Source organism: Lissotriton helveticus, chromosome 5_1 (genome assembly GCF_964261635.1).
Source record: "Lissotriton helveticus chromosome 5_1, aLisHel1.1, whole genome shotgun sequence".
Lineage (NCBI taxonomy): Eukaryota > Metazoa > Chordata > Amphibia > Caudata > Salamandridae > Lissotriton > Lissotriton helveticus.
The window spans coordinates 207,097,746-207,120,668 of record NC_136065.1 but is presented as its reverse complement, the minus strand read 5'-3'; the positions used below and the strand labels follow the sequence as shown (position 1 = coordinate 207,120,668).

Below are 22,923 nucleotides of genomic sequence, written 5' to 3'. Positions count from 1 at the left end.
GGACGCCACCGGGATATCATACCCTCGAGGAATTTGTGGAGGATCTCCCCGAAGGGGGTACTTCTGGGATTTATACCAGTTTATCTGGTACCCAGAGTACGATCCGCAAATATGAAAAGTATGCAGTACGCGGCAGAGTGAGCGTGCCGGTGAGGCAAGATAGAGCAGAATATCATCCGCGTAGAGTGATATGCGGCCTTCATGTTCATTTGTCCATTTGATGCCCCTGATACCTGGGTTTCCCCTTATTCAAACCGCCAGAGATTCAAGAACCATGGCAAAAAGAAGCGGAGACACTTCTGGTGGAAAAAAAAGTACTGATGTCCGCGTGCCTGGGTGACACCTTTATATATGACCTCAACGTCATATTCGACGCTAACATCACCGATGACGTAAGGCGGACCTGAATGTAGTCACCCGACGGTGCGTGCAAGGGGAATTGCGTAAGCAAAAGTTTCCGGATCCAGCCTGACGCCTGGGAAATTCAAAGGTTAGAAATCTGCTGCCAGATAATGCATTTCCGAAGGTAAGTAACTTGTTCGACACCTCTGCCCACACAGGATGGCTAGTGAATTGCATCAGTTTGGCGGTGAGCCTCAAATGCTTCACTGGGCCCACTAGACTAAGGAACTGTCCCCCACTCGAGGACAAAGCCAACCCCTGCCCCATGCACTGTTTGTGCAAGCAGGTGGGAAATTAGCTATGCAGGAGGCGTCCAACTCCACAAGGCTGACCACACCTCTAGGGGCTGGCAACTGAGGCAGATGAGGATAGTTTTGGCCATCTTGTATTTAGGCTTAGAAACTGGTTCTGACTAGTTTGTGACATAGACCCACCGGATATTGTCACTACTGGGACAGATTAGCCGCAGGACTAGGTATCCATTGGCTACTAGTTTTCACACCCTCTATCACTCCATAAATCTAAGATTTAAGGGGCACCCCAGACACCAGTAATACCAAGAAGAGATCTATTTGCACGACAAGGCAGGACTCCACAACAATAGGCGCTAAACTCTCCACCTGTGGCAGCCACCCACCCACTGAACTTTGACTCGACCAAGGCAAGAGACCAGTTCCAAAAGGAAGGCGAACCTCTCTGCAAAACTCCAGGCTTCACAAGAACTCTCTTGGGCTAGAGGAAATAGTTCCCTGCAGTCGGCAGGCACAAACCACAGAGTCCACGAACTTGAAGTCTTGCACCCCGTGGCCGCTCAAAGTACTTGTGCAGATGGCTTTGGGAACTCTATTCCCAACCCTTAGTGAGGCTCAGCTTTCTACACCATTCCCCTGGTCCTCTGGATAAAGATTTCTCTCACCGGAGTGCTTGCAGGTACTAAGGCTTGATGGTGGTCAGTCCTACAATAACCTGCTTTATTCGACACTTCAGATTCATCTGCTTGCACAACCAATCACTCCTGTGGCTCCATTGTGAAGATCTTGCATTTGTTTTTACCCTCTCTTGACACAACTGCCAGCTCCTCTGGCTGCAGATCTGGTTCAGCACCAGAGATCGCAATGAGCACCTCCGCACATGAGTTTCCGAGCCAGGTAGACTGGATCTGTCTTGAGGCTCCTGGTCCAGGGCCAGTTCCTTGCTTTAATCCCAAATGGTTTTGCTCAGCTCACCCCGCATATACCTTTTTGCTAAGGTAACCACTTCAACACCACAAGTCTGATTGACCGCTCCATTTGTCAGCTGAAAGTGCACCTCTTCACCCCGCTCCCCTTTGCCAGGCAAAATTGTGCTAGCTGTTGTAAACTGGTCTAAGGATTCCTGAGAGCTTAACACTGAATGGGTTCCGTTTAACTCACCCTCTAAAGTATCGATTGCATAAATGTATTTTTCTCATTGAACGAACGCAACATTAATGTTTTTCACATTGCAAGTATTGATTTTTTTATTGCTTGAACATTGATAACTTCTGTTATACTATATGCATTGATTTGGTGTTGGTATCTAAAAATATATCAAAATCAGAGCTACTCTTTTAAATTAGTGTGGGATTTCTCTTGAGTTGTTTCAGTTACTTATCGTCCATGTTGGTGATGTGAAATGCTTACCACGTTCCTCTAAGTAGCCTGGCTGATCTGTGCCGCTAGATCAGGCCTGAGACAAGGTATGCTTAGAGACTACCCAGGGCCCATCTTTGTGCATTGTGTTAATATTACATGGTAAGGCATCCCTACCATACCACATAATACTTCCACATTGCCTTAGCATTCCTTTCCTCCTATTTAAACAACCTTCATCATGCCTTGAAAAGAGCGGAAAGTCTGCCCTATAAAGGTGGCCACGTAGTGGGGATCAAGCGCAAAAGGGTGCTGAGTAACTACGGCTCTTTAAACCAAATTTTTTCTGCGTATTTTTTGCTTCCCGTCTTATCTACAGGTGTAGGACATGATGTTTGCAAGTGGTGAAAGCAATGTTATCCACCTCCTCCAAGATTGTGATATTTTGCTTATACTATATAGAGGAAGGGATATAACAATGGTGTTGTCCAAGACAAACGAAAAGTAAAGTTTTGCTGAAGATGAAAGGCAGTCACAGCCTGCTGCACCATGGACAAGACTGCACACAAACTCCTGCAGAACAGTGTTCCACGTCTATAACTGTCCATGTATACCCATGACTGCACAAGCCACTAGGTTCTGGGCATAGACAGGAGCATTCAGTGGGGCTGCCTGGGATGTAATTTTATATTGAATGCCATAAAACTAAAATATGCAAACAGAGAGCCTTGTGTGTATGATGGATGTCACCTATGGCAAGACTTGGTGAATGCTTTATGAAATATAAAATTAAGCACATATTTCTTGTTCACAAGACATGGAATGGCGTCTTTCATGAGGCATTGAAAAGAAAGTGAAGACTACCCCATTCTCCCAGGAAGTATGGCAGACCAGAAGCTGAAAAATGTCCAAGACATGCTTCCTGCGTCCAGCCCTGATTAGAGAGGGTGTCCATTGATTCTGCACAAGTTGTCGTGAAGCACACTATAACCAGAAATCCTCACCAAATTAAAAGTGCAGAATAGTACAAATACAGCAGTAACACATTAGCCATTACCGCAGAATCATTAGCTTTGCATGAATGAACAGTGGGCCGAAAATGCATGTACTGTCAAGAATAAATGAGAGCGTGAGTCTATTACTGGTGTGCTAGGTTTATCCTGAAGACAATTGGTAAATTATTTTCTTGATTCAACACCTTGAACCATGGAAGCATTGAAAAAGCTATCATCCTTCTGAAATTATTTGGATCTATGTATGTAATAAGGGGCAACACCATCCTAGGAGCTAGCCTAATCAGATTCATTTTGCCTCGAAAGAGGAAAATAATCAGGCTCAGATTGTGGCTAAATAACACTTTCTTGTACCACTGTTGAGACCCTTTTCATCCAGGGAAATAGCTAAATATAAATTCTGAACATTCAAAGCCTTCAAAAGAACAGTAGAATGAACAGATCACAAGAGCTCAAAGACAAACCCCCTGCTGGAATAAAATGCTCTGGTTGGTAGCCAATAACCAGCCAAAAGAACATCCACCACTTCCTGCAGAAAGCAATAAAAAGAAAGAGCTGACCTCTCAAGTTCCAAGCTTGAAGACTGCAGAGCTTGATATGTGGGTGAAGCAACATCCTTCCTTTGAGGAGAGAGACCATGGATGAGCAAGACGTTGAAGGGGGAAGTGTGAATCCCAAGATGATAATCAGTTCTGAAGTAACAACAGTTGTAAGCTTTCTGAAAGCAAATCTGGCAAATTACCTTTTTCAGCAGAAGTAGTGGCAAAAATGCATAATACAGCATGCCATCCCATTTCAGATATAGAGCTTCCCTTAGACACTCCACCAGTGGGTAATGGCATATGAAATACTGATTGCAAAGTTGGAATAAGGTATACCTCTATTAACCTCCATTCCTGAAATATTAGGAATCTAACACGGGATGAAGCTGATACTCTTGGCTCGTCGACTATAGCCTTCACAGAAAGTCTGCTGTATTGTTTGCCTTTGCTGTAGGATGAACTACTAACATAACAATTCTCATGTCGTTTACCACTGCTAGTGATGTTGAGCCTCTGTTCAAAGGGAATGAGAGCTGGCACCCACCTACTTGTTGAGATTGCACATTGCGGTTGCATTGTCCATCATTACTTGCAACAGTCTGCCCTGAAGCTGGGAAAGAAATCCTGCAAAGGCAGCATGATTAATCGGAAGTATCCCAACTCCTAAATGATTATGCAGAGTTTCTGCATCATAGGAATGGCACAGCGCAATCATTGTAAATTCCTTATATTGTAAGGACTGAGGGGCATATGTAGCAAGCCTTTTTCATATTCGCAAACGGGCCGATTCTGAGAATAAGCCCGTTTGCGAACGGTAAAAGGCCTTCCGGGATGTATCATCCCAAAAGGGCATCGCAAAATAGGGAATTACAAAACTTGTGATTCCCTATTTTGTGATTGCATTTATGGAATCGCAAATTGCGATTCCTTAAATGCAATGCATGAAGCACCCAATTTGTGTGATTTTGGCATAAGAAATCGTAAATTACCACCAAGTTCAAGTTAGTGGTAATTTGCCTTTTCTTTGAAAAATGCACTTTTTGCATTTTTCAAAGTGCCACACATACATATCTCAGGGGTGCAACAGGGTGTCCATTTGACACCCTTGAAATTGAATTTGCAATTTGGGAGAACGCAAACTGGGAAACTAATCCTTAATTGGGAATCACAATTTGCGATTCGCAATTAATGAATATTAAGGAACCACAATTAATATTGCGATTCCTTCATAAATTCCATTTTGCGAGCCCTTAACAGCTATTCCCAAAAAATCGCTATTAAGGACTAGGGAAACGGGTTTTTAATACATATGCACCTGGAGATTTGGTCCCTCAGTCTCCATAAATTCCATTGAAGATGCAGGAGCAGTGGTATCAATGCATTCTTGAGCCCATAACCGATCTCCTTACTCACCCACCCAACTAAAATACCGGAAAAATGTGTTAACAAATGACTGGCCAACCACCTCAACAGCCACCTCCTCATCCCCTCTCAATCCGGTTACAGGCTCAACCATAGTACAAGACTGTTCTCATCACCGCCAGCTAGAAAATAATGATGATCTTGGACCACATAACTCATCCTGCTCAACCTCTCAGCTGCATTCAACATCTCCTACCCCACCCCACCCCACCCCATCCTTATCCAACGCCTCCACAAAGCCAGCTTACCCAAACCTGCTCTCCAAGGGATCCGCTCTTTCCTCACCAGATGCACCTTGGGGAAACAACGTTTACAATGCTGTCAGAACAACTCTGTGCCTTTATAATGAGGTCAGTACAATGAGCGCGTTGTTCCCACGCGTTCCATTACAAGGCAAGTCATTACAACAACTTGCTTTAGGGAAATTCAGACAAATACAACACCTTCCTTACTATTGCACAGACTGCAGTTGAAATTGTAAAATATACTATGCCAATCTCCAGTGCTTTACTAAAGCAAGTCGTTGTAATTACTTGTGGTGTAATAGAATGTGTGGTAACAATGCGGTCATTGTACTCACCGCATTGTAAAGGCATGCATGAAAACGTCATACAACCACACCCAGTCGGTCAGCCTGTCACCATACACCTCTACAGCCGTAAATCTGATTCTGAGTCCCACAACTATCCTCACTCATCCCCACAATATGCAATGCCTACATGGCAGTGCTCTCTAGAACCGTCTGAACCTATCGAATCAGCATTATCTCATACGCCGACAATGCCCAGCTGATCTTACCCCTCTCCGACATTCCCAATACCCGGACCAAGTTCACCACCTGCATGTTTTAAGTAGCCAGCTGGATGAATGAGAAAACTTTCTGAAACTCACCTCAGACAAGACAGACGTGGTACTTTTTAAAAAAAGACACCTCACTGTGGACTTCCCCCGGTGGCCAGCCGAACTCAGCACCCATTCCGGCCAATCAAGCAAGGAACCTAAGGATTAGTGTTCGACTGCCAACTCTCAGTTGCAAACAGAGCAACACGTCACAACCTCCTGCTCCCTCACCCTTAAGATCCTCCCAAAAATATTTAAATAGCTCCTGATCAACTCCCTTAGAACTGTAACTCAGGCTCGTTTCACAGGAAGTAGTCACCAAGCAGGAAGGGACGCGGGAGCCCATTGGCTAGTTAGTCCTCACCACCTCCTATGCTCATAACGGGCATAAATTTGGCACCCATGGCACTCAGACCTCAAATCACATCTACACTGCAGAGAAGACCAAATGACTGTTCTGCTGTCCCCCTGGACCCAGCAAAGGAGGCTGCACCAAAGACTGGACTGCATCTGCTGCACCTGTTGTCTGGAAAAGAGAGTACTGTGCTTGCAGTGCAGACAGAGGAGGGGACCCCAAGAGTCAGTTGGCTGACTCCGTTACAGCCGCAGGGTCACTGCACCCTTGAGAGTGCAGCGCCAAGAAACATGATCCTCTGCTAGACGTTTTGGTGCAGCCTTGGAGACCAAGTTCTGATCCTAACAAGTTGCCCCCATGCCTGCTGGACCCAGGAGACTCATAAGAGTGTTGTTTGGTCACCCAGCAAGGAAGTTATTACCAACCAAAGGAAACCACTTGGTTTACTGTAACTGGACACCATTGGAAACTAGGAGCAACTGGTCCTGCAGTGGACTTCTTCCGGACCCCGTAGGGGCTCGACCCCTGAGGCCAAAGTTGCCCCCCCAAACTCGAGGATAGAGGGGTGGTCAAAGGAAGACCCACCGCATCGGCTCAACATCTTCTTGCATCTTCAGCATCCTGTTTCCCTTGCATCAGGACCACTCCATTGACTTCAATATCGATATTGCTGTAGGATTTGGAACTGAACTGGAGACTGCTAAAACCGACCCGTAACTGTTCCCCTATACTTGTTTTGTCCCTGTGAATGGCTTTTCATGCTCCATGGTATGCAAGATAAATATTAGGAACTAATGCCAGTTCACTGGTGACTTATGTGACTCAGGGACTGCACAGAGGCAGAATCGCAGGTGCAGCCACGTGGTGCCACCTGCCGTCACTTGGGAATCATTGCTGTGCTATTCATAATTTTGGGATCTATGGAATGATTATGTATGCACCAGAAACATTGTTACCAATGATAGCTATCTTTTTATTTGGACACAGTTGGTGCTGTATCCTGGGCCTTGAAGTTCATCGTAGTCTTGGAGGCTTGCTTGGATAAGAGCCACTAGAGTCTCTGGTGGTGTCCAAGCACAGTTGTTTCCATGCCATTAGAAGAGCATTGTCTCAGTAAAAGGCAGTCAACTCCTCAGGCAAGTTTAAGCAAAACCGAGCTACAGTCTGAGTTCTAGATTGGTCTACCCTGTTCAACAGTAAAGCACGTCTATGCAATGTAGTCATCAGTTTGTAAGGCAGGAACATCAACCACAGCAGGTACAGCAATAATTGTCGAAGGAAGAGGTAAGCAAGCTCATCACATCTAGGTGACTCTCATGAACAAATAAATACTGCTATAAATTTGCAATCGAACCTCCCCTGGTAGTTATTTTGTATTTTAAACAAAAGAAGTGGTGACCAGGCCCGGCTCCAATGTGGTGCGACTGGTGTCACCGCACCAGGCGTGTTTGCAAGTATATTTTGTTTCAAAAACACCTGCTGCCACATTCCTGGCCTCCAGCAATTTTCAGGCAACAATAAAAATGTCAAGATCATTCCAGTGATTAATGGTCTTCCTAGAGAGAGAGATCAGGGTTTTGTCTAGTGGAAGTTTTGACTCATTGTAAAGTAACACAGAGGGTTAATATGCCAGCTGCAAAGAACGTGTACTATGCAGATCACAAAGTGCATATAATGTAAATAGGTCAGTGGGTTACTGATTTTGTTGGAGACATCCTTTTGTTACTTGCAGTTTATAAGTTAAAATCCTAATACAAAACAGTGAATTACTAAATGTCATCAAAGAACTGCATGCATACTGCAAAGTATAGATTAAATCATAGATTAATGTTGCAAACAAATGTAATTTGGGAAAAAATAGATTCTTTTCAGTTCAAGAAAAGTTTATTCAAGCAAATAAGATGAAGAATATACAGAGTAGAGTAATAATAGGTATACAAGAAACATACAGTTTAGCTGTTCAAATTGGCATTAAAGGAGTCAATAGTGGGTAACAGAATAATATGCAAAGATAATCAATAATTGGTAAATACATATCAATTAAATACATAAGAAATAATTCAATAAAGTAAAGTAGAAATATGATCACAAAGAAAAAATATGACAATCTAGAGGAAGTCATTAAGGTTTAGCAACTTCTTGTTGTAAGGGGGATTGAGACAAAGAATGCCTGGCATGTATATCAATGAATGTCGTGACCGGGTCCCATAGTTCTTTTCGTTTTGGGGCGAGATTAATCGGGTAAACAAATGTTGTATCTAACCTGTGATTATAGCAGACTGCATACCACCATGCCAGTCTGCTATAATCACAGGTTAGATACAACATTTGTTTAGCCGAAAAAATAGATTCTTATTTACGAGAACCCCCAACTATGGTGTTCTGTTTTGCAATCGGAGTTTGTGCTTCTCCAGACCAAACATTCTTAAACTATCCTGCCTACCAGTATGGATGACATGTCACTCCTACACCTTGTAGTCCTCTTGGCTATGTAACCTTTCCTATACACTGATTTACATGTATGATTGATTGTTTCTGTGTAATGTATGTGTGATGCAAAGTACTCTGACACCCCTACACTGGTATGAATAGCGCTTTATAACTAATTAAATGCATCTGAGGGAGAATGGTTATGGAGACATTAGGGGCACTGTTAAAGGGTGGTGGTGTGGGAATCCATGGTGGAGGTGGTCAACAAACATTATCGCACTGGGCGCCACCAGCGCTAAAGCCTGCCCTGGTGTTTATCATGTAAGCATTGATGTCAAATGTACTAATTCAGAAGAACTATCAATTTGCCACTTATTCCTCGCCGTACTCTTTTGTAAAACACTGTTGTCTTAATGTGGATAATAGGCAACAAGCTTAATTTGGCAAAACAGTACTTCACAATTTTCTAGTCTGATCAGTTCGATCTATGCTAAACGTTTGTCTTTCACAAATTTTCTGTGAGCGGTTTAAGTAAAGAATCTGCTGAGGTGCTCATCCATTGGAACGATAAATGCTTACTTTATGTAACATTCTACATAATTAGGCTCTCTCCACCCAAGGGAGTAGCAAGAAAAATAAAATACCCCCTACTTTGAGCGACATGGAACGAAATGTCCTAGCAAAGTGAGCGGTCCTTCCCTTTCTATTAAGGAGGTTGTGAGCATTGTTGCCCTGACGAAAAAGCTTCAGAATGATGCATCTTCTCTGAAAAGAATGTGAACAAAAATGCACATTTACCAGCACTGACTTCCTTCTTTCTTTCTATGATTTATTCTTTCCTTTTTTCTCTCCATATTTCGTTCCTACTTTCTGTTTATTTATTTCCTCCCTTTTCATTCTCATCTCATTCTGTTTTTCCATTTTCTTTTGTTCAGCCCATTCTTCTTTCAGGTGTCTTTTGAGCTCTCTGTCCTTCTTTATATTCATTTTTAATGTTTCTTCCTGCTTCCCATCTTTCCTTATCTTAGTCCCATTCTCACATTCTTGTTTGATCTCCGGTACTTCCTTTGCCCCGTCTCTCATCCCACTTTCTTCTTGAATTCCTTCCATTTGCTAATTATTTTCTTTTCTTCCACCCAGCACTGACCTACCACCCGTCCCTCATTCCTTCTTTCCAATATTTTATTCTGTTTTCAGCTTTACTTCTTTTCCCTTTTCCCATTTATTAATGCCTTTTTTCTTCCTGCCGCCCCTTTTTTTAAGTTTCATTATTTTCTTCCCTCTCGCATTCTTTTCTTTTCTCTTCTCTCCTTTCCATTCTTCTTGTGTGCCTATGTTCTGTCCTACTTCCTTTTAACTTTTCTTCTTTCAGTTCTTTTTCTTTCCTACTTCAGCCTATTTCATTGGATTTGCCTCTAACCTTTTCTGGGATATTCAAAACATTTCTCTTCCATTTTGTCACTATTTTTAACCTTTTTTTTAATTCTTACACATCCCACAGTTGTACTACTGTAATTTAGGCCTTTCCCTCTGCCTTGCAATGACCTGCGAGTCAGAGGTGAAAGTTAAGAAAGACTGTAAAACAATTTAACTCGTCCCAGGCCCCCTCGCTTAAGCTGTCAGAGCCGGGGCTTCACTACGTTCTTGTCTCCGCCCCTCTTGAGAATATATTATCATGGTCTTTGTTATATTTGTGGTGTTTTCCCCTGATCTCTGTGCGGTGAGGATAAAATCGGCAGACTTGACATCCCTAACTCCTGTACATCTTATGTAGTCACACAGTATCATCAGTTTCAGCTGAGCCATCCGACTCCACAGTCCATATGAAGCGGCATCACCTGGCTCAGATGGCAGGCTATTACAGTAAAAAATGTTTCAGATACAGTCTTGCTCCTGAGAAGGGATTCAAATAAGTAATCTGCAGAAGCTTAGTTATACAACAGAAAGATTTGATGCATATTATTTCCACAGGAGTCATTTGCCATACTGAATGTCATTTTGGGTGAGTTTAGAGCACTTTATCGTTGTTTGTTGGATGTATTGCACATGTTCTTGTTTGGGAATATTATCTGATATCTTCCTTAGTACCCAATGGAAATTACATTTCTAACATAACTGTTTTTTTTGTCCAGGGCCGAATGGGACAGCGGGGCCTTGTTGGGTTGCCAGGACCTCCGGTGAGTTCATCACATTTTGAACCAGCATATGTTCATTTTTTCTAGAGTTCTATCTGCCTGCGGGCATGATGACATGGAATCTAGTTTAGGTGCTATCCTGCGCATTGCCTCCACTTCCTTTTATTCCATGCCATTTTAGGTGGCTCTCAAGCTCCTTTCCTGTGAATATTTTAAATATGTCATAAACAGATGTCAGTGTAGAAAATATTGCAGTCCTCAATACTCCTTGTATCAAAAGTCTCCCTCTCCTAATAAGCTTACTTCAATAGTTTGTTCTCTTGCGTGCAACTGTGGATGCAACCCACTGATCAATGGGTACTCAATGTAATGAACTGTATACTATCCCTGCTGGAGATATGTTCCTCCCTGGTTGCACTACCTTTCTAGTGTCCACTGACTTCTATTTGTCGCAATGTTTTAGTTGTTTTAGATGAAAAAGCATTTTTGTTGTCCACCACATTTTGTGTTACTTTTTGAACTTTAATGAATGATTGTTGTCAAATGAAAACGTTGTACATCCTAGACTTCATCCAGATGTCCATATGGTGCATTCAACACTTTAACTCCCCAGTACATTTAGAACGCATAACCCCAAAAGCCCTTCTTCTGGGGGTTAGCATTCATATCTGTTCAGTTGATGACAAAGGCATAAAATGGTATCCTGTAACCTAAGCACATTCCCTGATGAAGGGCCTCTGGGGCTTTAAGCCCAAAATGCTTTGGGGATTAGAGTGTTGAACAAACTATCCGGACATTTGGATGAAGTCTAGGATGTAACAAGTTTTGATTGTCACACCAACATTCATGAACAAAACTTCTAAGAACAACACAAAATGTGGTGGACAATAAGTGTTTTGGTTAACTAAAACAACAAAAAATTTGCATTTGCTTCAACTGCACTGGCACTGCTCGCAGACTCGAACTATTGGTCAGCCAGGATTCGTCATTTGTCGTGCTACTATGGAATCATGAAGGCACAACCTGCTGTTTACAATGAGCCACTTGCATAGAAAGAGCCACTTGCAGGTCCTCTTCTGGGGTGCCAGAGATTTGTCAGAATGGAAGCCATTTGGCTAGGATTCTGATCATATACAAAGACCTCAGGTTGTTGCACACAATGAGGTTGATGAGAAGGTGGACAATCTGCTCCCCTTCTTTATAATGATTCAGGCATTCATGTGGATACACAAAATGTTAGGGGCCTGGACAAATCCTCCGAGTTGGCTCTGGATTCACCATGTAGACTTCCTATTTTACCATGGTAATCTTTGAGTTCTAGGTCCTGAGGAGAACCCTACTAATTTATACTTGGGTTCAAAACACGTCGACCGCTATGTGACCAAACAAGTGTGAGAAAACACACGATCAGGCAAGACCCCCTCTTTTTTGAAAACTTGTGAAGGATTGATAAAGAGTTTCTAAATTATGTTGGGTGTCCTGAATAGTGCACTGTCTGGTCACTGCCCTTAACAATGTTGTCTACATTTCAGTCATATAAGTCTCAACCTGTTTATGCTCTATTGTTTTGTTTCACTTATTTATTTGCTTACTTATTGTTTGTTATTGAATGTGTTCATTCTTTTTTGAAGCACTGAACTCGAGCTTATTCATTTATGTAGAATTTGTTGTCTGTCATGTCCAGTTCTTGTCCAACGATATAATTTGTAATGTTACATTTTTTGTGTTATATGTGTCAACATTTAGTTTTTGGTCTGTTGACATATTGTTGTATATGTTGTTGTTCTAATCTGCTACTTGGTACATTCTGTCCACCTCTCCCTCTCCTTTCCCTTCGTTCTGTCTCTCTCTGTCCTGAAGTTTCCACAGCTGACTCCTGTCACCGGACTGTGGTAGTGTAATGAATAAAGGTTTACTCATCACTTACTTGAGTGACGTCCTCAATTACATCACTGGCGACGAGCACAGGATGGTTCTTGGGGAGACCGATGTAAATTTCTAAACATTTTTCATGGAATATGAACTCTTAAAATGAAAGAAAAGAACTAAAAACGTATGTTTTTTGGTTCACATCAAGTGTCCTGTGTGATCTAATGAAATGATGATCAACTAAAATCAGTACTGGTATGCAATATAAGGAGAGAGCTCAGCGACTGAGGTTCTGATTAGCAGGGTCCTGGTCTGACTAGTCAGAAAAACAGCATGACACCAGCAAAAAGTGGGGGTGACCATGAAAGCAGATCCTACTCCCCTACACCCAACATGCTGAACATTTCTGGGAACAGATGCTATTGGGTGAACCATCTCTTTTCATATATCAGGTTGGCAGGACGTTTAGTCTATGTTGTGCAAATCTACTGTTGCTTCCTTGGAAATAGATGGAGTTCCCTGGTGCAGTGGCTGCATTTGCAAAACTAAAAGGTCTAGGGTCATATCCTGTAGCTGGGATATTTTATAGATCCAGGATCTGCACCATGCACACAGTAGCCTTCAGGGCCAATGTTACTAAAGATGGCTAACATTTTTTTCCCCTTTAACCTTCTTAGAAAAACAGTGTGTTTTCTTTTACATATCATTGTTATCATACATAATACTAAACATTTGCATATTTAGGTGTTAGAAATGTTTTCACTGCAAGACATAGAGGCCTTAGAGTTCAGCAGAGAGGGCACAGTCCATCAGGGTGGCACAGGACATTCCCTCCGCCACCCTGACATACTACCGTTCTCCAACTTTAGAGACAACGTCTGACCCATCAATCATCTCTGTAGGTTGAGTTAAACAGCTGTCACAGGCATTCCCTTCAAGGTACAAAATGTTTGGTGGGCAACCTCTGTTGATTTTGAAGGCTGTTCAGCAAACATTTAGCAGTTTAATGCTACCCATACCATGGACCGTTCTCTCAGAGAATGAGGTTCATTACTTTTTTCAGTCTCTCATTGCCAGGTTATTGCTAATGGAGACAAACAGAAAAAAAGGTCAGAAACAACAAGTTGATAGATGGAATGCTTGAATTAGTCTCAGCCACTGTCAATCGCTCAGGGTCGCATTCCAATCTATCATTTTTCGCCCACCGTGCCACCTCAGTCTGGACCCAGCCATATGTAAATCAGTCTTGCTCTGTTCCTCATGCGAATAGTCAAGCCTGAACTGCCAAGCCAGGTCCTCCCTGAACCCCAGACCGGTTTTGCACTTGTTATGGGCTCCCCAGCCAAGTAAAGCTTGGTTCCAATGGCACAGTGAGCCCCAGACCCATGTTTGGGCATACCCGGACCACTTCAGACATCAAATGCAAAAACAATAAGGTGATGGATGGAGCGTAGTGGTTAGAATTACTGTTCCCACTCCAGGGAGTACAACAGTAGGGAAAGTGTTGGATAGCGTAGGGGTAAAAATTACTATTCCCACTCCAGTGGGTGCAACAGTAGAGAAAGTGTTGGATATCGTAGGGGTAAAAACTACTATTCCCACTCCAGTGAGTGCAACAGTAGAGAAAATGTTGGATAGCGTAGGGGTTACAATTATTATTCCCACTCCAGGGAGTGCAACAGTAGGGGAAGTGTTGGATAGCGTAGGGGTAAAAATTACTAGTCCCACTCCAGTGAGTTCAACAGTAGGGAAAATGTTGGATAGCGTAAGGGTTAATATTACTATTCCAACTCCAGTGAGTATAACAGTGTGGAAAATGTAGGATAGCGTAGGGGGTAAATTACCATACTTATCAATTAAATAATTTTTGAAAAATGAATAACATATTAATAATTAATTAACAAAACATTATTCATAAATACCAATAAGAAGTAATTAATATTTACTTAAATAACATTTAATTACTTCCCACACTATTCCCCCATTAACACACAACACGCTACACATAAAAAAGAAACACAATTAATTTAATTATCAATGAATCAATACAAAATATTTAGTAATTAATAGAAATTAATAATACATTCATTATAACGAATATAATTATAAATTAACCAATTAATAAAAATTAATTACCAATTAATAAGTCATTAACAATTAATTATTAATCAATAACAATAAATGAAAACATATTAATTAATTAATTACATTTGATTACTTCCCACCATATTCCCCTATAAACCCACAACCCACTACACATAAAAAACACATAATTAATGTAATTATCAATTAATCAATTTATAACAATTAATTACCAATTAATAATTAACAAATTAATTAACAATAAATAAAAATGTATAATACATTATTTATAATTAAAAGAATTATACATTAACCAATTAATAAAAATTAATTACCAATTAATTAACAATAAATTAATAATCAATAACATTAAATAAAAACATATTAATTAATTATAATTAAATTACTTCTCACCCTATCCCCTATAAACCCACAACCCGCTCTGATCCTACAACGCAAAATTTACTTTAAAATAATTACTTATTTCTAAACATTTCATACATATATTTTAAAATTATAAAAATACATTAAAAGAAAATGTCAAACATACATATAAAATACATACTGAAATAAATAACACAATTTTTTTTCCCGATATTATTGACAACAATATTTTTGCTAATGATATTACTTACTTCGATATTTAAAAAAACGATATTTCTTACCTTAAGGTCGATATTCTGATCAACGATCTTCTTGACTTCGATATTCTGTCCCTACGATATAAAAAATTGATATTTTGACTGTGCACCCCGACCACAACGTCGAGGGGTGTCAAAGCTGCAGGAAAATTCACTCACCGCCTCCGAGGTCGCTGGCGTCGACTGGCTCTTCGACGCCTAAAGGTACTTCGACGCACAGGAGGTCGCCGACGCCCAGGGAGTCTTCAACTGTTCATATGTCTTTGTCTGTGCCGGCGCCGTCTTCTCTGGCTCCACACCTTCCAGTTCAGCCTCAACTGGAACCTGTACCGGAAGGTACTGATTATTATCCTCCTTTTCCTGGCTCTATAACGGATCCTACGCATTTTTAAAATGCTATATTTGCAATGTTTGCCAGAACCTCATATTCTGCTGGTGCGCCTTCAGGCCCCGTGGGTCCATTACCCTTTAATTTTGGTATTCCTCATCAATACGCCCAGGTGCCTTTTGTGCCATTCATGCTGACCACTCCGGCTTGGCATTTTCCGGCACCGAGGTCTTCCACTCCGGTTCCTCGGACTCCATCTGTTGTTGAGTCGGTGCCTCCTCGGATTCGATCAGCGCCGATGCTTGGTCCTGAAGGTCCTCCATCAACACCGATGCCGTCGCCTCCGGCACCGCGTCTGGCGCCACCGACACCAATTAAGAAGCAGCACTCTAGGAGGGATGCGCAGAGACTGCTTGAAGAGGTGGAATATAGGCAGGATCAAGAGGAAGGTGAAATCATCGACTCAGTTGACGAACTTGAAGGCTTCCAGGAGGCCAGTGGGTTGGATACTTCCCCAGAATTGGAACTCTCATCACCTAAAGCTGGGATTTCACAAGATATTGCTCCTTATCATGTTGTTGTAAGGAAAGCAGCCGAGTTACTTGTCCTGCAATTACCATCAGCTGAAATAAAGTCTAACATCCTGACTGAGGTTCTTAATACATCCTCTTCAGTATCTGAGCCTCTTCTGCCCTTCAAAGAAAGTATTTTCATCTGCAAGTATGGCATTGAAATCCACTAATGCTACTTGGTTACTTGGGAGATATATCCATGCTCTTATGGACTCTGTCGAACAACTAGCTCCAAAGCTACCTGAAGATGATCGGGTTAATTTCCTGGAGGCAGTTTCAGACTCTCGGGCCGCGGCCCGGCAAGTTATAAAGTGAGGTTTGGACACGACTGACTTGGTGGCAGTGTAATGGGGTCCTCTGTGGCTACTAGAAGACAAGCAAGGCTATGGTAATCTGGATTTCCTCCTGATGTTCAGGCAACCATGTTGGATTTGCCCTTTGTTGGTACGCGACTGTTTGGCACTAAGGCTGACTCTGCCTTGCCACGCTTTAAGGATAGTAGAGCGACTGCAAGATCTCTGGGCCTTTAAACACAGTCTAGAGGGTACGGCTACAAATGGTATTGTGGTTTTGTGGACTGGAAGATCAGCCCTTTGTGGGCTACGTTGGGCGAATGAAAGGCAAGGCTGTGCACTAGCGGACTCTCTCCAGGTGGATCATCTTGTGCATCAAGATCTGCTACACCTTGGCCTAGAAGGACCCACCTTAAGGAATCAGAACTCATTCTACCAGAGCTAAGTCATCTTCTTCTGCTTTGGGTAGAGGTGTTCCTGTTATTGATATTTGTAAAGCAGCAACTTGGGCCTCCATCCAGACTTTTGTGAAGCATTACTGCTTGGACTCGGAGGTTAGGAGAAACAGCCATTTTGCACGTTCTGTTCTGCAGGATTTTTTGGTCTAGTCAAGTGGACACCCTCCTCCGGGAGAGGTACGGCTTTGGGATTCTATTAAAAATGTTTTGACTGTTTGACATGATGGTTTTTAATGTGTCTTTTTCATGCTTATATTTTAATAGTGGAAATTGCTTTGTTTGTTGTCCTTTTTCCATGCTTTTATTGGCTATGCATTTGTATATATATTTGGTATAATGTGTATATGTGTGAAAATTTGTCGGTCCGCCCATTTGCCTCAAAGGCATGGAAAAAATGGGTGGAACTGGCGTCAGCACGCCGACGAGGCCATCTTATGGCTCTGACGACGTCATACGATGTCGCGAGCAGAGCTGTGCTATTATGACATCCTCGTCGACGTGGGAGAGCTAGGAAAGAATTTCCGCGAAATGCTGGCGCAGGGGGTATTCAAAAGGTTAGGAATCCACAGGCATATACTGTATCCACCAGAAAAAGCATTACCGAAGGTAAGTAACTTGTTCTTTTAGTTTATAACAGTTCTGCCATGAAAGCTGGAATATGTTTTTATGTACGGTCCATATTGCCCTGATGTTGACTTTAAGCAGTAACATATTAATTGTAATTTTGCAGCCAGAATTAAATAGTACATTTGCTACAGCATAACCATTCCTAGGACATATATTGTTGAACACATAAAGAGTAAGGTTTATAGACTCAAGTAACAAAATCATATTTTATAACACGATTGTATTGAGCCAGGGAGACAAAATGTATAGCCTAGGGGCAAAGCCAAATCACACGTCTGATCGGACACTCCACTCAGTCAAAACATAGGAAACAAACATAGTAGATCACAATATTTGTGTGTTCCTTTAATAAAATTACTGTTGTTCAGTATAGTAACAACAGCAATATTTTGAATGTGTGAACCCCAAAAAGTAAGGGACACCCTTGTAATAGCTCAATTTCTCTCATGGGCATCTGGAGAGCTTTCACTGTTTTCAAAACAAGTGATCATTCATTTATTTCCTCTTGCCACCCAAAGTGACATCCTTACATACCCTGACCACACATCATCTCCTCCAACTGCCACACACTTTATCTCACTAATCAGCCAGGTGTCCACAAGTCATTCTTAAACCTCTTTTCACATACACTGTACCTAGCTGTCACATATGCATGTTCAGTCACTGTACGTACATATATCACATGCACAGTTTCCCTTCCACTACCTTTCAAAGTACACTGTTGAGATTTATTTAACATCGCTATGAGACAGTTAAAAACTAAAATAAAAAAAAAGAAACATAAAACTTTCAAAGCTGCTCACATTATTACACATATGTAATAGGTATATGGATTCTGCAGGTCAGAATGACAGTAGAACCCTTAATCTCCCTGCATATAGTTAAATGTATACCCATTGTAGTTTCAGGAGCAGTGTAATCTGATCTGCATATCCTAAAATGAATACCAGTAATTCAGACAGTAATTTACAACGGGGATAAAGTGATTGCTGAATGATCATTTGATAATGTGACAGCGGTAGGGTGGTTGCTGTTTGATTTGTGTGTAAATGTTTCTTTTGAGTTGAAATGCCCGAAGCAGAAGAAGAAAGACGAAAGCAGGTGAAACCCATCTTGCCGGATTTGACTGCACAGTTATCCCTTAATCGAGCTCCCCTGGCAGTTTATAAGGAAGCAGGACCCTGGGCCATGCCCATACTTGCAGCATACTGGACTGGCAGATCCTGTTGTAAGAGGTTCAGGAATGTAAATATATATATATATATATATATATATATATATATATATATATATATATATATATATATATTACCTACTGGCGGTCGCCAGTAGGTATATATAGTTAGGATTTTTTCTCTATGGGATTTTTGAAAATTCTATGTCTAATAACTTTGGCGTTTGTGGACGGAATTGGCTGAAATTTTCAGGAAAATGGCACATTTTGTTTCTGAGCAGCCCTTGGAAATTTGGGGGGGGGTTCGTCAAGGGGGGGCCGAGAAAAAAGGGGGTTCCCAAAACATGTTTTTAACATTGAGTTTTCCATAGGGCGGTTGGCCTCACTTTTAGCCCGAACGGCTGAATGGATTTGCACGAAACTTGGCAAAATTGTAGGGACTGGTAGCCCGATGTGCCTTTTGTAGGTCTCAATATATGTGCTCCAGTGGATTTTGAGAAATTAACGTTTAAAAAAAGATATATATCTGTAACAGCGGACCTGGCAGCGTCCCAGGACGCGTACTTTGCGCGCAACGGAGCTTTGTGAAGCGAAGCTGATTGGTTCTCCGGCGTCTGTCAACATTCCAAAAAGTCCGTAGCGGCCGCCATCTTGTCTCTCGGTAGGATCGAGAGACAAGAGGAGGTCAAAACAAAGGGGGAAATAACTATAAGGGGGCATAGTAGATCCTCGCTGACCCCCTAGGTTTGATGTGGAGGTTTTAAAAGGGCCCCGCGGGGCAAAAAATAATAATAATAATAATAATCGAACGGCTGAATGGATTTGCACGAAACTTGGCAAAATATTAGGGACTGGTAGCCCGATGTGCCTTTGCTAGGTCTCAATATATGTGCTCCAGTGGATTTTGAGAAATTAACGTTCAAAAAAAGATATATATCTGTAACAGCGCTCCGCTTCGCGTAACGGAGGTTTGCGAAGCTGATTGGTCATTCTGTCACTGGGCTATAGTTGGGCTACATCTGGCTGATATTTGGGCTACATTTGTTTTTTTGTGTGTCTGGCGGCCATCTTTGGGCTACATTGGGCTACATTGGGCTTCATTGGGCTACATTGGGCTACATTTGGGCTCCAACATATATATAGGCCAATGTAGCCCAATATATATTTTTCAAAGTTAATTTTCGTAAAAACCACTGGAGCATATATCTTGAGACATAGCAAAGGCACATCGGGCTACCAGTCCCTACAATTTTGCCAAGTTTCGTGGAAATCCATTCAGCCGTTCGAGCTAAAAGTGAGTCCAACCGCCCTATGGAAATGAAGGAAATGAATGGGTAATTTGTAATTAGCAAATAGCTAATCGCAAACTAGGAATGGTAAAGAATCGCTATTTATTCCTTAAAGTTCGCTATTTAGGAAATGCAAAAAACTTTGATGATACATATGGCGGTTCATCTCTAACAAGATAAGAAGCATAGGGATACATTTATGATGACTGGCGCATCACCAGGGATGTGTTAGTCATTCTGTGCCGCTGTTCCGTCACCTATGGTGTGCTGCATTTACAATGCGGCGCATCATGGGGCAAAAACAGCACAGATGCGTGATGTATCTGTGCCGTAAAGGTGGCGCATTGCTGGAGTTGTATCGCAAGTGTGATGAAGCTCCAGCAAGGGTCGGGGGTGCCCCTGTCGCAGGGTTTCTGTTCTCACACAGAACTGTGGACAGAGGATTGGAACCTCGGCGAATTAGGGTGTCCCAAAACTCACGTTAGTAATCAAAAACTCCTTAGCAAGCTAGGTACAGTGTCACATTGGATATAACAAACTCTCAATGTTTAGACAATCCAGAATATGAACTTATAGTACCTCAGGATACGTGGAACTCATGAACAGTCGGTCGTTATATATTTCTTAGAAACCAGAACATGGAGTTAAGAAGAACACATGTGTATTTGAAATGTTTATTTACTAATGCCGTCTTCTCAGGCGTAGTATCTTAGATAATGCAAGTACACATATTATCAGTAGCAAAATTACCAGCATAGTTACTAGTACATAAAAAGCGAATGGTGATAGTATGTTAACATGCTGTAAATGAATAAGAGTTAGCAACACTTATAAGCAGCCGCGGGCCGTGGAGGGAGTTACGGTGAGGCAGGGAGGCGGGGAGGGGGAGAAGCAGGGTGGAGAATACAAGTACACATATTATCAGTAGCAAAATTACCAGCATAGTTACTAGTACATAAAAAGCGAATGGTGACAGTATGTTAACATGCTGTAAATGAATAAGAGTTAGCCACACTTATAAGCAGCCGCGGGCCGTGGAGGGAGTTACGGTGGGGCAGGGAGGCGGGGAGGGGGAGGGGCAAGGTAGAGAGGGCTCCACCCTGCTTCTCCCCCTCCCCGCCTCCCTGCCTCACCGTAACTCCCTCCACGGCCCGCGGCTGCTTATATCTCACCCTCCCTAATACACATATTATATTATTTGCTAAGAAGGTCTCTTTGTGTTGGTTTAGGGCGTGCCCATACTTTAGTGTCTTAGATTTGAAGGAATCACATCAGCATACACCAGCTCTCTCTTCATGTGAACCGCATCAACTGTTGTGTATGTGTGTTCGGCAAAGCAATATAAAACCCGCCTCATGCCCAGAATTGGCAGAAGTTGCACTTATGTTATGAGTATGAAGTCGTGGAGATCAGACCTCATAACAATTCTGTATCGTGTTGTTCTTGAAACTTTAGCACTCGCTGTACAGATATAGTTTAACAAGCAAAGCAGATAGTAGAGCAATAACATATTATTCTCATGTAAACCACGATGAACTACTAGGTGGAAAGCTAAAGCAACAACTAAGTGTCGTGTGCAGAAGTTGCAAAAAAGGAAAAATGGCGTTTAAACCGGTAATGAGCCCATGCTAACTTAACACGGTGTAAAGATATCCAGGACCTAGATGACACCTCCCCATGATCCGGAAACGAACTGAATAAGATAATAGAAGTGCCATCTCATGAGAGCAGATTGCAAGTTTATATGTGGACGGTCCGCAAGGTAAAGCATTAAAAACTAGGAAAATTTAATGCTAAAGAAAAATAAAACAGCCAAGTACTTTATCGAGTCTTAAGCCAATAGGCAAGGTAAATAATAAAAACTTGACAAATAAGTCAATGAATTGTCAATGAAATGCTAGTACTCAGCATATCAAACATGAAAAAGGTCTATGACATAACTGTGTATGCAAAATAAGCTGCAACAGCCTCCAATAGGAAGTCACCGTCTTCATCCGAAAACAGTTCAGCCATCCAATTTAAAAGCGGAAAAGAACATACGTGCTTTCGCAGAACCGGATCCTCTATCACCATCAGAGGACAGCTCGGTGGGTTTTCAAGAAAGCTCTGTTCCAAGAAAGACTGTGCTGCCGCCAGTAAATTCCAGGGACCAAGTAGTCCATGCATCAATGCCACAGCCATAATCCTTTCGCCAGGACAAACCAACTCGTGAGTAATGATAGGAGTCATCAGCTGATTAAAGTCGACGTCAGGAGAAACCGGTCCGCAGAGACACAAATCAATGGCCCAATCGAAATCACAGGTCAGGCAGTGAAATACAGGCTGGACACAGGTGAAGTAGGAGAATCGAAAAGATAATCCATATGCCGTGCTTAATATCGCCAACGGCATTGTGCCATAATATTCTAGCATGCGATTGCGGAACAGTGTCAGCAGCTGCAGGGTGGGAGGTTGCATAGGAGGGACATCCATATTTAAAAATGTAAAAAAGCACAAGAGCGTCCGCTGGTAATGCAAGTAAAAATGCCAATCCACGAACCAGAGTGGAGAAAATAGAATGAAAGGAAGCAGGGATGACTCCAAAGATTTTCTCAAATGAAGTCACGAGACCACTGGTAACAACTTTAAAAAAGTGCGCCAGGGTCTTTGTGGAGGATGCGTTAAAGATAGTCGGAACCATCTTGCTGAAATTGAAAGGCAAATCTGAATTGAAAAGGGTCTGCACCTCTGTACGGGTGTTCGCTATGTGAAGCACGAAAGTTTCACGGGCCGAACTCAAGGCCACCTCTCTCTGAGACAAAAGAGCTCTTATTCTTGCCATGCCGTTGAAATCTGTCCCAA

At 42.1% G+C, this 22,923-nt stretch overlaps 1 protein-coding gene across 1 annotated transcript in view; it reads left to right on the top strand.

Moving 5' to 3' along the window:
* LOC144752426 (uncharacterized) overlaps positions 1 to 22,923 on the top strand; it is a 1,170,660-nt gene that overhangs the window by 660,555 nt on the left and 487,182 nt on the right. Inside the window, exon 28 of the mRNA XM_078640356.1 lies at positions 10,747 to 10,791. Coding sequence (XP_078496482.1) covers positions 10,747 to 10,791 — 45 coding nt within the window. The remainder of the gene's footprint in view (positions 1 to 10,746; positions 10,792 to 22,923) is intronic.